The sequence below is a fragment of the Rana temporaria genome, chromosome 8 (assembly GCF_905171775.1).
Source record: "Rana temporaria chromosome 8, aRanTem1.1, whole genome shotgun sequence".
Taxonomy (NCBI): Eukaryota; Metazoa; Chordata; class Amphibia; order Anura; family Ranidae; genus Rana; species Rana temporaria.
This window is the reverse complement of record NC_053496.1, coordinates 119,066,378-119,081,737: the sequence shown is the minus strand read 5'-3', so window position 1 is coordinate 119,081,737 and position 15,360 is coordinate 119,066,378. Positions and strand designations below refer to the sequence as shown.

At 40.4% G+C, this 15,360-nt stretch overlaps 1 protein-coding gene across 4 annotated transcripts in view; it reads left to right on the top strand.

Annotated features, from left to right (window-relative positions):
* The window catches only part of DLG5 (discs large MAGUK scaffold protein 5), a 185,849-nt gene that overhangs the window by 99,949 nt on the left and 70,540 nt on the right, over positions 1 to 15,360 (top strand). For all 4 annotated transcript variants that reach the window (XM_040320601.1, XM_040320600.1, XM_040320599.1 and 1 more), the window contains 9 exons: positions 2,211 to 2,386; positions 3,067 to 3,170; positions 3,526 to 3,618; positions 5,016 to 5,930; positions 7,201 to 7,336; positions 7,458 to 7,602; positions 9,782 to 9,903; positions 13,414 to 13,488; positions 14,768 to 14,936. In XM_040320601.1, coding sequence (XP_040176535.1) covers positions 2,211 to 2,386; positions 3,067 to 3,170; positions 3,526 to 3,618; positions 5,016 to 5,930; positions 7,201 to 7,336; positions 7,458 to 7,602; positions 9,782 to 9,903; positions 13,414 to 13,488; positions 14,768 to 14,936 — 1,935 coding nt within the window. The remainder of the gene's footprint in view (positions 1 to 2,210; positions 2,387 to 3,066; positions 3,171 to 3,525; positions 3,619 to 5,015; positions 5,931 to 7,200; positions 7,337 to 7,457; positions 7,603 to 9,781; positions 9,904 to 13,413; positions 13,489 to 14,767; positions 14,937 to 15,360) is intronic.

Genomic DNA, 15,360 nt, shown 5'->3' with positions numbered 1-15,360 from the left:
CACTGTCGCCCTGTCTTGCTTTCCTTTCCTCTCCCTCTTTCTCTGTTTGTTCACCACTGCCTCTCTCTCCCTTATACATGCTCATTTTTGGGTCCCACCCCCCACACCTTTTTCCTTCTCTTCTTTTCCCCCTCTCTGTCTGCTCATTTTGAAGTGATTTCTGACTTGCTCTTGTCAGAAATACTCTTTCTGCTTTTGATTTGCGGCTATATTATTAGGAAATATACATTGATCAGTCATATCATTATGACCACCATAAGAGGTAAGGCCTCCACTAGACTTCTGAAGGTATGCCTTGGTATCTGACATCAAGCCATACTTGGTAGCGGATCCCTTTAAAGAGAAAGTAAACTTCCTCTGCAAAGTTTTGCAAAACTTGTGAAAATATCTCCTAAACATGTACTGTTTTTAGGAGATATTTCCAGCACATGCAGCCAGTGACATCACTGGCACATGCACTTGGAAGAAACGGCTCACTGGTGCCATTCCTTCCAAGCGCGTGACGTGAAGGGCAGCTCCCGATGGGGGAGTGATGTCACGGCTCCGGCCAAACAGCACCATAGCCTGTGAACCCAGAAGAAGCTTCAGGAAAGATGTCGGCCGTGACAGCGGTGTGGGGACTGCTGCAACAGCTTTATTTGAAGGAAAGTATTTCATAATGAGCTACTATGTCTCTCTCTCTCTCATTATGCCATTGTTTTGCAGTTTTTTTGGGGGGTGTTTAGAGATTTACAACCTCTTTAAGTAGTGTAAGTTGCAGGGTGGAGGCCTACATGGATCAGACTGCTCAATTTGAGATCTGGAGAGTTCCTCAAACGAGACCGCCTTCTTTCAATTCTCCGTGTTCAGCTCTGATGCTCATGTGCCTATTGTAGGCACTTTTGGCTTTGGACTTGGATCAGCATGGGCACCCTGAACAATCTGCAGCTATGCAGGCCCATACTCAACAAACTGCAATGTATTGTGTGTTCTCACACTTTTTTTTTGCAATCGGCGCAAACTTTTTGAGCAATTTGAGCTACAGCAGCTCTTCTATTGGATCGGGTTACATGGGCCAGCCTTCACTCCCCACATGCATCAATGAGCCTTGGCCGCCCATAACCCTGTTGCCGATTTTCCCTTTTTGGACCACTGCATACTAGGAACATCCCACAAGAGCTGCAGTTTTGGCGATGCTCTGACCCATTTGTCTAGCCATTACAATTTGGCTCTTGTCAGTCGCCCAAATCCTTACACTTTTTTTTTTTTCTTTCTGTAATTGTGTTGTCCCCCCTCTACATGGTAAAGCGCTGCGTAAATTGTTGGCGCTATATAAATTGTGTATCTATCTATATATATATAAAACTCAACGTGTGTGTATGTATGTATGTTCCAGCATCACGTCCAAACGGCTAAAGATATTAACATGAAACTTGGCACACATGTTACTTATATGTCAGCAACAAACATAGGATAGGTGGTTTAACCCTTACCCACCCCCATTTGCCATGGTCGGGGTTTTCCTTTAAAGTCCCATTCAACTCTATGGGAAATACATGTTACTTCATAACTTCCAAACGGCTGTAGATATTTCGATAACACTTGGTCACATGTTGCTTATATGTCCACTTAAACTATAGGATAGTTAATTTATCCCTTAACTACCCCCATTTGTGAGGGTCGGGGTTTTTGTTTAAAGTCCCATGCAAATCAATGGGAAATGTATGTTCCCACATAACTTCTGTACGCCTGGAGATATTTCAATAATACCTGGTACACATATTAATTATATGCCAAATAAAAATATATGACAGTTAAATTAACCCTTACCTACACCCTTATATAAAAGATGGGTATATTTATATTACTATGATTTTCCTCCCCAAAAGGTTAAGATAGGAAGACCGGGCAACGCCGGGTATTCAGCTAGTAATATCTAAAAATGTATGTACTGTATGTGTGTGTATTTTATATAATATATTAGAAAAAGTAGTTTTCCAACCCTCCCGTTATTTTAGTTTTTTATCATTAACTTTATTAGAATTTGTTTAAGGCAGTGCAAACATGGCCTTGTACAGTCTGAGTGGTTTCTTTCTTTGTTCTATGTTTTATATGGTCCAATGAAAATTGATTTCATATTCAGTATTGCATTGATTTCATGTACATGTTTTGTATGTTTGACCAACTCTGTGTAAAATGTTGGGTAATAAACATGACTATTCAAATTGCAGGGTGAATGATTGCCTCTTGAAGATTAATGATGTGGATCTCACAAATAAGGATCGCAAGCAGCTAATTAAAGCTGTATTAAGTGGAGGGGATGTCATTAACATGGTAATTCGTAGAAGAAAGTCCCTGGGCAATCGAATTGTCACTCCTCTTCAGATCAGCTTGGGTGGCCAGAAAGGTGAAATTTTCTTATTTTATGTACAATAAGTAAAAAGGTTTTCCAGTTTCATGTATTGCTAAGAGCCCTTTCACACTGGAGCCGCCCGTGTGTTAGCGATAAAGCGCTGCTTGTTTTAGTGGTGCTTTAGTTGTGTTTAATCGTTGCTTTTTCAGGCGTCCCAGAAGTGCTGCCTGTTCATTGCAATGGGCAGGAGCATTTTGGCAGAGCTCCTAAACCGCCCCAAAGATGCGGCTTGCAGGACTTTTTCTTATGTCCCGCAAGCGCCACTGCTCCAGTGTCAAAGCACTCAGGCTTTCACATTCAGGCAGCATGGGAGGCAGTTTTCCAACGTTTTACAAGTGCCATTTCTAGCGTTAAAACACGTGAAAACTGGCTCAGTGTGAAAGGGGTCTTGGTTATCTTTAAAATCCTTAAAATGTATAGATGGGCTTCAGTGGGCAAATGCAGCATGCTTTAGACGTTGACATTTGACAATGTTAGAAGATTCTGAGGCCATTTAGAAATCATTACAGGTGCAGTTGACCTGCATTTGATCTGCTTTTCCATTCCCACGGACTTGTATGGGGATAGAGAAGTAATTCTGAAGTGAACAAAAGCCTACTGAAGCTGTCTAATGGGTGTTCTGCTGTGTTTTCTGATGATGTAAACAGTTTTTTTTACTATATTGCATGCCACAGACAGTGGAATTTCCTTGGAGTCTGGTGTGCTGGTGTCGGCTGTGATGCCCGGGAGTCCTGCTGCCAAGGAAGGAACACTTATGCCTGGTGACAGAGTGGTGGCTGTAAGTTTACTATACTTTGGCAAAAAATAAATTCTGATTTGCCAACTGTGGCATTAATAACATTGTGACAGTTCAACTCTTTGTTAAATCAGTGTGGTTTATCAGATGATGTGATGTTGTAGTAAAGCATTGCACACCATAATCCTGTACATATACATAGTGCATTAAGCCATATCAACCAATCTAAAAAACATATGTTTACAGACTTGATTACAGCAAACTGAAATCTGATTGTTATGGATTATTTTACTTTGAACATTCTCGCTGTCATTTTGCTTTGCTTTATTCAGCAAGCCTTCATTGGAATGCCTATTGTTTTTCACTGTATTCTAAAATCTTTTTTGTATAATAACAGATTAATGGTATAGCTCTAGACACCAAGTCCATCACCGATTGTGAGGCTCTTCTGAGAAGCTGTCGGGATTCATTTAGCCTTTCCCTTTTAAAGGTATTTAAAACCTTAGAGTCTTTTGATTAGTGTATCAAATATATCTGCTTTTAACAATGTTCAGGAAAGCGTGATATGTCAAGAAAGAGCATGAAATGATACACGAAGGGCCGGCTCACACCAGATGCAGGATCAAAAATGCATGGACAGTGTTTAACATGGATTTCAATGGCCCTAGTTGACAGCAGTGCAGTGCAATCAACAAAAGTAGTACATGTTGGTGATTTTTTTTTTCTGTATGGAATGCGGCAAAGTGCTTATAAAATGGACACGAACGCACATATTCTCAATTAAGATGAAGTAAAAAAAAAAATGCACCAGAATGCATAAAAAATTTGCAGGGGGAAAGGTGGATTTGCAAAGAAAATCATACTAAAGTGAATATGACCTATATTCTTGACCACACACTGCCCGTGCTACTTTGCCGGGAGGGCTTACATGGTCATCCTCCCGTGATCGGACTTGGCTGATCACAGATCGGGGTAAAGGGCCAATCACAGCGGCCCTTTAACATGTGATCAGCTGTGTCCAATGACGGCTGATCACGGACGTAAACACAAGTCGGTTATAGACTTTTCTTTCCTCACGCTGACAGCGCAAGGAAATCAGAAGAGAGCCGATAACAGGCTTGTGTTAAATGGACATTGGCGCTGATAATCGGGGCCGCCACATGTTCATACTTTTTCAACCTAGTAGGTGCATGCCTACATTCTGCTGATGCAGTTTTCGACTGCAAGGTTCTTGCAAGTGGCACTCTGAATTTAGGTAATTTTTATCCATGTTTTGTTGGGCCTGTTGGTAGAGTTCTTTTATTTAGATGTTGCCCACCCTAAAATGCATTGCTTTAGAATGTCCCATGGTGTATTAATAAGTTGCCTGTGTCCTGTACTGAACGATTAGGATAAGAGGAATTTTGACTTGGCTGTGAATTCCATATCTTGGAGTGCTGTAGAGGACTGTAGTGTATTCTTTCCCTGGGTCCTGGTAAATTGCTAAAGGGAAACAAAAGTAAAACCGTGTGAACTTCGATGTATCTATCACATAAAGATGCTAAGCTAAGACTAGGAAGCCAGTGCCTAGTGAAAGATCTAGATCCTAGATGTGGGATAATGTTTTGCTTTTCTTAGTGCCCACTCTTATGAGCAGAGCATTCGTCACCAGATGTATTGGTGTGATCACGATTAGAAGGGAATATTACAGAGGGTACAAACCTTGTTCTTTACCAATTAATAATTGTATCATAAAATGTACATGACAAGTCACTGAAATCGATTACTTTTTTTATATTCAAAAAGTTTGTTTATGCAGTGACCCTAAAGTCAGCCGACGACGTGTATTGCTGCTTTACCATGAAATTATAACCTGGATTATTTATTAAATTTTTTTTACAATTTCAGATATTTCCACCAAATACATCATGGAGTGGACAAAACCTCTTTGAAAACCTTAAGGAGTCATGTCGTGTACTCCCATCAAATATTCAAGCTCATAACAAAAGGAACCTGAAGAACAACAGCTCAACACAAACTGACATCTTCAACCCAGATATGATTGATCATAAAAAGGAGATGGGAGATTGCAGTGGATCAGACCGAGCCCTTCAGCTGAGCTGTCACAGCCACTCTGAACATAGTTTGGGATCACTTGGGGGAGAAGTCTTTATTGGTCGTGGGTATGAGTTGTTGGAAGAGGAAGGACGACCACTTGGATACCCAGATGCTATTGCAGATGTTATGGTTGATGCACCTACAGGCAAGAGGAGCAGTGGTACGTGGCCTAAAGTTATAGTTAGCAGCCCAGGACACTCCCAGAGTGAGTTCACAGTCTTCAAGAGACCAAGACACAGAAAATCCATATTTGATCCAGATACCTTCAAGAGGCCTCAAACTCCTCCAAAACTTACCTATTTGCCTTCAGGGCCAATCATTGCACACTCTCCCCAGCCTTCAAAGGTGGACAGGCCACCAACACCCCCAACTCCTCCAAAACGTAGTGACTCTATTAAATTTAAACATAGACATCAGTCTAGCTCTGCTTCTGATTCCACAGTAACTGCTGGCTCGCCTCCTACTAGCCCATCTCCTGCTTCTGGCCAGGAAGGCTCCCACAAGATACAGCATAGTAGGGGTGTTGGGAAATGCTGCAGAGATGATGGGACAAATTGTGCCTTGCCAGGATGCAGAGGTGGTGGGGAAGTGGAAAGCTGTTTACAAAGAGCAGAGGAACCAGAAGTAAAAAGGCCAAGACCACTGTCTGCTCCAGCACTAAAGCATCGCCTAGCTCCTGTATCCATTCCTCATCATGCACTGCAGGTGATTATTATGTTATAATCTGTTTTTAACCTCAAACTTTTCTGTTTTACACAATTGGTGTAAGTTTATCTGTTTTTTTTTTTATAATGCCCTTAAGGACTATTCTTTTGCCACTTTTATATGAGTACATTGATAAAACAGAAATGGCCTGCACTGCCGCTATTTTATAGGGGCTGTTGAGTTATATAAAAACATGACAAAGCTGTTCAGTGATAAGCCCAACTCAAGATAATAAATAATGAAACTTAACATTTCAGATTTATATTTCTGCTGTAACTCCATTGTAGAGCTTTTTCCTCACTTCCTGTCCCTGTGATGTACACTCAGGAAATAGGTGTTAATTTACTAAAACTAGAAAGTGCAAAATCTGCTTCCAGGTGTTTCTGTCAAAGCTTAATTGAAAAGGTTGAAGTTAGAAGCTGATTGGCTACCATGCAGAGCTGCAACAGATTTTGCACTCTCCAGTTTTAGTAAATCAACTACGTAGGGTTTAGTAGGGGCACTGGAACAGACTTTGACGTCACAAACATACTTTCTCGCTCTACTAAAAATTAGTTTTTGTTTGTGTCCCTGTTAGGGAGATATCCAATCACATTCTGTTCTGATGAGAAGTGACTGGAAATGTAACCAATAAAGTCCCCAAACTCAATAAAAACCTGACAAAGGCTCAAACTCTAAATAAAATGAGTTGGGCAACATTTATATATTTCAAAAATGTGATTTATTATAACTATATTGTCACAACTCACGTTTTTACCACTCTGCTTGAATCACAAGTTTGCTGTCTATTAATCAAAAAGCAGAATGGGTTTTTGTGGCGGACATTCATGAAATGTAAGCAGGAGACAAAATCAAGATGGTCTAAGACAGGTCACATCTCTGCATAAACATAAAATCCTTCTGGGTGGGTTCCACATATTATTTTGCTTACTTATTGCTTATTTACAGAAATGCATTCATGAAAATGCAGTCTGATTCAGAAAAGTAGAAAATCTTGGAAATTTGTGTGACAAAGATTTTACGTAAAATCTACCAACTGTTTAGTGCAAGGACCTGCCTGATTGGATAGTTTAATAAGTCCCTCATATTACATAATTTTGGGAAATCCAAATTTGATTGTACAAAGATTTTAAGTTCATACCGTAATATTTATCGAGTTAGGTCTACTAGCACAACCACCATTTATACAACCATGGTCATGTGTATGCATTCACTAACGGTGACTGCCTGGCATTTTATTTGTTTGCATTCTTATTTTCCCTTTTGTCAGACCCAGAAGTTCTCCCCCAATTCAGAGGATCGTATGTCTCCTGACATAGCTCATGAGTGGGTGCGATTCTCTCCCATACCTTCTCCCCGCCATAGTGAAATTTTTACAACTTCCTTGTATGGATCTGGTATGTCAGGTGAGTAAATGCTTGAACAGTTTTCACATTTTGGTTGACGTTATAAAATTAAATTTTGCAACAGAACTGTAAATTGCTAAATCAGTGTTGCCCAAGGCTTGAGATTTGCAATTCCTTTCAGGTACTGTCCCTCGGAGTCTGGCTCCATGTCCCGCAGTTACAGCAGTTTGTAGAAGCCCAATCTACACAGCCTGGAGCCATCGTGTACCATCTAATAACTGTCCTTCCTCCACAGGCCAAGTCTGCTCACAGCACCTGCATCAGAGGTATTATATCATCGCTTTTAGGCAGTGAACTTGCGCTGTGTTGATATTACTTGTGTGTGAAGAGAAATGCTGTCGGTGGTTGTGTTTTTGTGTATGACAAACTTAAAGTAACCATGTGGCTGAACCAAAGGATAACTAAATATCTGCATATAAAATTGGGGCTAGAGTATATATTGCTAGTTTTACTCTGGCTGTTCTGTGCACAAGTTTTCTCATTTTCTGGACTTCTACATTTTTAAACAGTTCTGCCTAGTTTTATATTTCAATTTTTTTATTGCGTTTTGGAAGACAAAGAAGGCCCCCCTAATGGGGTGTAACAGACTGCAGTGATCAGGCACTTTTTGTTTTGTCAGAAATTGAGTTGCAACAAAGCATCCTATTCAAACAAATCGCTGATATTGCACGTACAAAAAGAAGTGTGGTTTTAATATGTGCTTGGATGATATAAAACATTCCAATAAAGTCGAATCTCGCAGTCCATACACTGCTAGTTTGAATTTTGGTTTGTTTCATGTGCATATGACATTTTATGAGTAGCCCATGCAAGTAATCGCTCTGGTTATTTGTGTAAGCTTAGACATGCAGCCCTGTTGCATGTTTAGTTCTTGTCTGTTTCTTATAGCCAGGAAATGACTTGGCTAAGGAGATTCATGGGGCTCCAAGGGTTCAACTAGGGACTGAAACGTATTCTAGCTGTAATTTAAAGTGGATGTAAACCCCAAATTTTATGTTTTGCTGTCACAATGTAGAGTATAAGATTTCCTATTGTGCCCAGTCTTGCCACAAAGAGTTAGTCTAGCTCTGAGCAATCCTCTTTTCTTTTTTCAGTGAGATAAATGGACAAACAGGAGAAAACATTTGTCCGTTCCTCCCCCTTGCTATAAATGACAGGTTATTTACATATCTCATGCACTAGCCTGAGACGGGCATTATTATTTTTTTTCACAGTTAAATATTTATTTGTTCCCCCCCCCCCCCCCCCCCAAGTTATACATAAAAGAAGAAATAAGGACAGGGCAATTACAAAACCATATACCACAAAAACAAAATATACATTCGCCCTAATCCAACACTTCCCAATCTAATACATCTTTCCACTATAAACATCCCCTACTCTTCACTCTTCCCCTCTCTCTTTTTGAGAGACCGGTGAAGAGACCACCCTATCCCGACTTCCCACCCAGCTAACGGGGGGAAAAAAAATTATATATATTTTTTAATTCCCACCCCCACTTCTTTTCTGAAGTCATGTGGTTACTTTTCTGGATTTTGACTGGATGTTGGTGATCATAGCAGAATTTAGTGTAAGGAATACACAGGAGGTGGGCAGGGAGTCCACTGACATCACAACTCTACCCACCGAGCTCCAGACAACAGACCCACCCACAGAATCTGCAGTTTTTCAGTTCTTATAACAGACAGAGGGGAGACATTTGACAGGTAAGGATACATACAGGAGGCATGTATATCCTTATAGATCAGCACTATGGCAGTAGTTTAGAAGGGATGAGAGTGGCTTTACATCCACTTTAAGGTACCATTGTGTCCTCATTTGTTTGCAAATTTCAGTTTGTAGCCCTATGTGTAGCCATTTATATAATTTGCCTGTGCTGAAAGGAGGTGCGCCAAGCTACCATTAAAGACTTCCTTTTATTAAAATGCTACTTGCCTGGCTGTCATGCTAATCAAACAGCTTAAATACTCTAGTTAGTTATGATCAGGAGTTCTACCTTCACTTGCTGCTTCAGTGTTTTGAGGCAAGAGTAACCTCATGGCAACTGGGCAAATAGCATTTAGGAGGTTTCTATTATTATTATCATACAGGATTTATGTTGCGCCAACAGTTTGCGCATCGCTTTACAAAATGAAGGCAGACATTGTTTACATTACATTGAGTTACAATACAAAAGAGATTTCCATGGCAAATGAAGATCCTAGCTGACAGGTCCACTAAGTTTAAAAAGGAGAGTTTGCTATGAACTTTGTGAATCCTATGATTTTTGGTTTTTAGTAAATTGTCTATGGTAACCTGAATAACACAGCAATTTATTAGCAGTTTTCTGATTACCAAAAAACCTCTTTAACGTGTATTCAATGTTCTATTTGAAAGAAACACTTTGAGTATGTGCATATGATAACCTTTAGGATTCTTTTTTAACCATATTCTCATGACTCGCAGTGGACAGCACCATGGTCGCTTAAGCTTAGACCTGAGCCACAAACACCCCAGTGAGTACTGTGACACATCCCGCCCCAGAGTATCTCATGGTTCCAATTCTCTCCCCTCCAGTGCTCGCCTGGGTAAGTACAGCTGATTATAGATTACTTTTAAAATGCCTTGTCATGTCATGTCATGAAATGTTATTTGGTTTATGTTAAAACTGAACACCTGGCAGATCTAAAAACAAAAAAAAATGCAAAAGTGTATTTATTAAACAAAAATAAATCAATATATGTATTTCAGATGTAACTGGTGTAAATACCCAAATTCAACTTGTTTTCAACCGGTTAACCTGTAATTATCTGTATAGTAGCAGTCGGACTGGGAGAAAGCGGGTCAAAGCAGCTAATTTTTGGAGTGCTGCATTCATATGATAAAAGGGAAACATGAAAAGGATGATGACAAGGAACAAGCTTGTGGTGCATCCGTAGGCTTCTGGTGGGGAGTGTGGTAATGTTTTGTGTAGTTTTATTGTGGTGGAGGGAAAGGTAAGCTAAAAGAGCCTTTCCTCATCCTTCACAATGACAAGTTTGTCTTGTGCCCAAGACCATCCTTTTCTTTGAAGATGGTTTTGGCATTCCTTTTCAATGAGGACATTATACTTCCATCCTTGTGACCTGTTTCTAAGCATCCAAAGGAATTGTCTCTACATTGCCTTGGACCTAGTCTGAGACTTTAGAGCAGGGGTGCCCAACCTTTTGAAGAGCAAGGGCCACTTAAGCGACTTGGTAGCCGGTCGCGGGCCACAATCAGCGGGTGGATGGCAGCCCACTTGGCTCTATAGAGCCCACTCTACTCTCAGCACGCCAAATTTGCAGGTATTGGAAGTCTATGACTCGGTGCAGGTAGCCCACAGGTGCACTTCTCTGTACCTGTGGATCAGTTTGAAATCAGCCCAGTAACCACTGCAGAACAGATATGCCCTTATATACACACACTACGATTTTAGTAATAAAAATGTACCTTTTAATAACGGTATTCTATTTTATTCCAACCCAGAGCAGGAGGTCGTGGGCCACATCAAAGGGCTCTGTGGGCCACAGGTGGCCCCTGGGCCACTAGTTGGGCACACCATCAGAGACAAACAGATTCACTATTTGCTCTCTTTTTGGCACTTTGTAAGGGGCTTCTAAATCCATGACTGCATGATTAGTGAAAACTTCCTGGGCATTTTGGCATTAAGCTTCTGCAGCCTCAGTGTAAAAGACTGCCACCTGGTTGAGAAAAATGCAATGCGTTCTCTTAATGGCAGTTATGCTGAGTGAGCGACCCCATCTCCCCCATGGTTACTATGCAGAAGGCCAGGCACTCGGCATGGCTCCCAGAAGATCGCAGCCATCACTGTAGTAGCTCAGGTTACTACAGTGATTTTACAGCTGATCTGTAGAGTATCCTTTAAATTCACCTACAACAATTTATTGTGGGGGAGCAAATATTGCATCCAGAGCAGTAAGTATGATGTGTGGGAAGATCCATACAGCTGCTCCTATCTATTATTTTTAAAAGACTGCCGACCACAGATGCTTGAACATCTATCACTCTAGGGCTCAGAAACACATTCTATATAGGCTTTATTGAACATGCACAAGTCTGGAATATTGCTGCACCCTGTGATGACTCTATTATATTTATTTTATTTATTTATAAAAATGCTTATTGGCAGCGCAGTCATTACCCAAAGGCCTCGATGCGCTCATAGAACCGACATATACAAATACAAACAAATCTCTTGAAGCATTAAAATCATATTACGGGTATGATGGGATCAATTAAAGGTAACACGTTTCACGCTGATTTAGGGCTTACTCAAACATCATGAACACATACAACACATGAAATAAACATTCACCGGCCACTTTACTAGGTACACCTGTTCCATTGTTTGGTAACACAAATTGCTAATCAGCCAATCACATGGCAGCAACTCAATGCATGTAGGCATCTGGACGTGGTGAAGACAACTTGCAGAAATTTAAATCGATAATGGGGAAGAAAGAGGATTTAAGTGACTTTGAACGTGACAGTGCTAGACGGCTGGTCTGAGTATTTCAAAAACTGCTGATCTACTGGGATCTCTAGGGTTTACAGAGAATGGTCAGAAAAAGAGAAAATATCCAGTGAGCGGCTGTTGTGTGGACGAAAACGCCTTGTTTATGTCTGAGGAAAATGGGTGGACTGATTTGAGATGATAGGTAACAGTAACCCAAATAACCACTCATTACAACCAAGGTATGCAGATAACCATCTCTGTATGCACAACACTTGGAACCTTGATGCAGATGAGCTACTCCTGTCAGCTAAGAACAGGAAACTGAGGCTACATTTTGTACAGGATCACCAAAATTGGACAATGGAAGATTACATTTGTTTTTGCCTGGTCTGCTGAGTCTCGATTTTAGCTGCAACATTCAGATGATAGGGTCAGAATTTTTGGCGTAAACCACATGAAAGCCTGGATTTATCCTGACTTTTATCAACGGTTGAAGCTACTGGTGATGGTGTGGGAAATCTTTTCTTGTCACACTTTGGGCCCCTTAGTACCAATTGAGCATCGTTTAAACGCTGCGGCCTACCTGAGTATTGCTGACCATGTCCATCCCTTTAGGACTACAGTGTACCCATCTTCTGATGGCTCCTTCCAGCAGGATAATGCACCATGTCTCAAAGCTCAAATCATCTCAAACTGGTTCCTTGAACATGACGATGAGTTCACTGTACTCCAATGGCCTCCAGTCACCAGATCTTATTCCAGTAGAGCTCCTTTGAGAGCAACTGCATATTGCTGTCATGTCAATATGGACCAAAACATCTGAGGAATGTTTCCAACACCTTGTTGAATCTATGATATGAAGAATTAAAATTAAGGCAGTTCTGAATGCAAAATGGGGTCCAACCCGGTTCTAGCAAGGTGTACCTAATAAAGTAGCCAGTGAGTGTATAATCTAAATGCATGACACAAGTGAGCATGATTCAGCAATTAAACAATTGACTGAATCTATCAAGGATCTTCTACTACTACTAAGTGTCTATACTGCTCACCCCCTCATTCCCACATGTCATATAACGCAAACAGAAGAAAATGACAAAAATCAAGTCTAAAAATCGCATGCTTGGTGGCTAAACTAGGCAGTCAAACCTCCTCCAACTTCTCAACACAGATCTAATGGCAAAGTCCGATGACCGTGCAGGGAAGGAGAAGGTCGGCGAAATACAGCAGGACACCAAAAAAAAATTCTAAGTGCACATTATGCCTGATAGCAGAGTATAGACCATATACCGTTTTATCCTATTTTCATCAAACGGATTGTGTGGCTAACAGACTATCCACAGTGCGCCAGATAACTGGTGATAACTAATGAAAATATCATAAAATCTTTAAGTTATATATTAAAACAAAAACAACAAAGTGCAAAAAATTCATATAAAAACAAAGTAGCAATGAATAATAATAAGCAATGGACATCGGGGTACCTTTTTTTAAATAAATGGCACGATCAGATGAAGCTGAGTGATCCTTACATGGGTAGAACACATATTTTATGGATTTTTCCAACACATCAGTGATCATTCACCTTGTTTTTAACTTCCAGGTTCTTCAAGAACAGAGCGCATTAAAATTCCATTAACTCCAAGATATGTGAGGTGCCCAGTGGGCTCAGATAGGGGTAAGTACAAAAACAGTAATCTGTGTAGCTTCATCACGGCTCTAAATAATATATACCAAATATATCGCCTGCATTAAGCAGTCCACGGGTCAGTTTGTGTAAGGTAGCGATGCTAATATAGAGTTTGACATTTACAATTTCGGTTCCAGAAAATAATATTGTGAGGCTGCCAGTTTAGACTTTCTGCTAAAACAAATGGGCATCGCATTGGTTTCTTGAGAGCTGGTGTGAAACCTAGATTCAGTGCCGGCCCAAGACATTGTGCTGCCTGGGACCAAGAATGAAATGTTGCCCCCCCCCCCCCCCCCAGAAAAAAAATTACGCCAACCAAAAGGCCCCCACATTCATTATTTTATATCATGATAACTAAAGGGGACCCGTCATGGCTCTATACATGCATAGGAGTATAAAGAGGACCTGTCATGGCTCTATACATGTATAAAGAGGACCTGTCATTACTCTTTACATGTAAAGGAATATCAAGAGGACATGTCATGGCTCTATAAATGTATATAGGACTATAAAGAGTACTTGACATGGCTCTATACATGTATAAAGGGGTATACCGAGGGCCTGTCATTGCTCTATAGATGTATAAAGAGGACCTGTCATGGCTCTGTACATGTATATAGAGGAGCTGTCGAGACTCTTTACATGTAAAGGAATATAAAGAGGGCCTGTCATGGCTCTGTACATGCATATAGGCGTATAAAAGGACCTGCCATGGCTCTATACATGTATCCAGGAGTATAAAAGGGACCTGTGAATTGCCGGCGGCCACAATGTCTTTTGCGCAAACTTTTTTGGTACCAAAAATATGTAGAAGAATACATATTGGCCTAAACTGAAGAAAATAATTTTTTTAAATTTTGGGGATATTTATTATAGCAAAAAGTTAAAAAATATATATATTTATAGCACAAAAAATATGCTGCCCCCCTAAAAGTGCTGCCTGGTACCCATGGTACCACCCGGTCCCATCATAGGGCCGGCCCTGCCTAGATTGCCAACTATGCAAAAATATGTAGTTATGGGGTCAAATTGGATTACCGATATGTCCCTGTTAATTCAATGTGTTGACTGTCATAGCTTGCCAACGGGAAGTAGCTAGTATGACATTTAGTATGAAGCTGTATTTTACATTCGGAGGTACAAATAGTATAAATGTGTCTGATGAGACATGTTTATTGATTTAGAGGATTGTTTAAATTGACATGTCTGATCATTAGCATTGGTCTGGTTCTGATTACAAGTTAACTGCAGCTATCTTTTCTTGCAGGTTCCCTGTCTCAATCTGAGTGTAGCAGCCCCAGTTTATCCAGTCCTCCTCATTCTCCTCTAAACTTGGAAACATCATCATTTGCAAGCAGCCAGTCACAGAACTCCATTGCCAGTTTACCAAGGATATCAATAAGCACTGTGCCAATGGGGGAAAGAAGGAAAGACAGGTAATGTTTTACTGACATTTTTAGATCCCTGGTGCTAAATATATTTATATTTATATTTATCTTTAATATATATTAGCAGGCATTTTTAAAATGTTTAATTCAAAGATGAACTCCTGGCACACAGCTAAATACACAGCAGAAAAACTTGTATATGATTTTTAGATACACAAAGCACTGCCAGACAACACAACAAGGTGGATGGCCTGACTTTTATGCAGTAAAGCAGTACAGCTAGGTCACCTCTGTCCCAAGCTTGGAATTAAACAGAAAAAGAAAAACCCCATACTGATGTCTTATCACTGCACTTTCTTCTGTAGGCAGCTAAGCTTTATTGGGCTTGAATTCTGCTCCTCCCTTTCGTAAATGGTGTGTTGCTAAGAAAGTTATTAAAAGAAGCGGATGCCAAGTAAAATAAAATACTAAA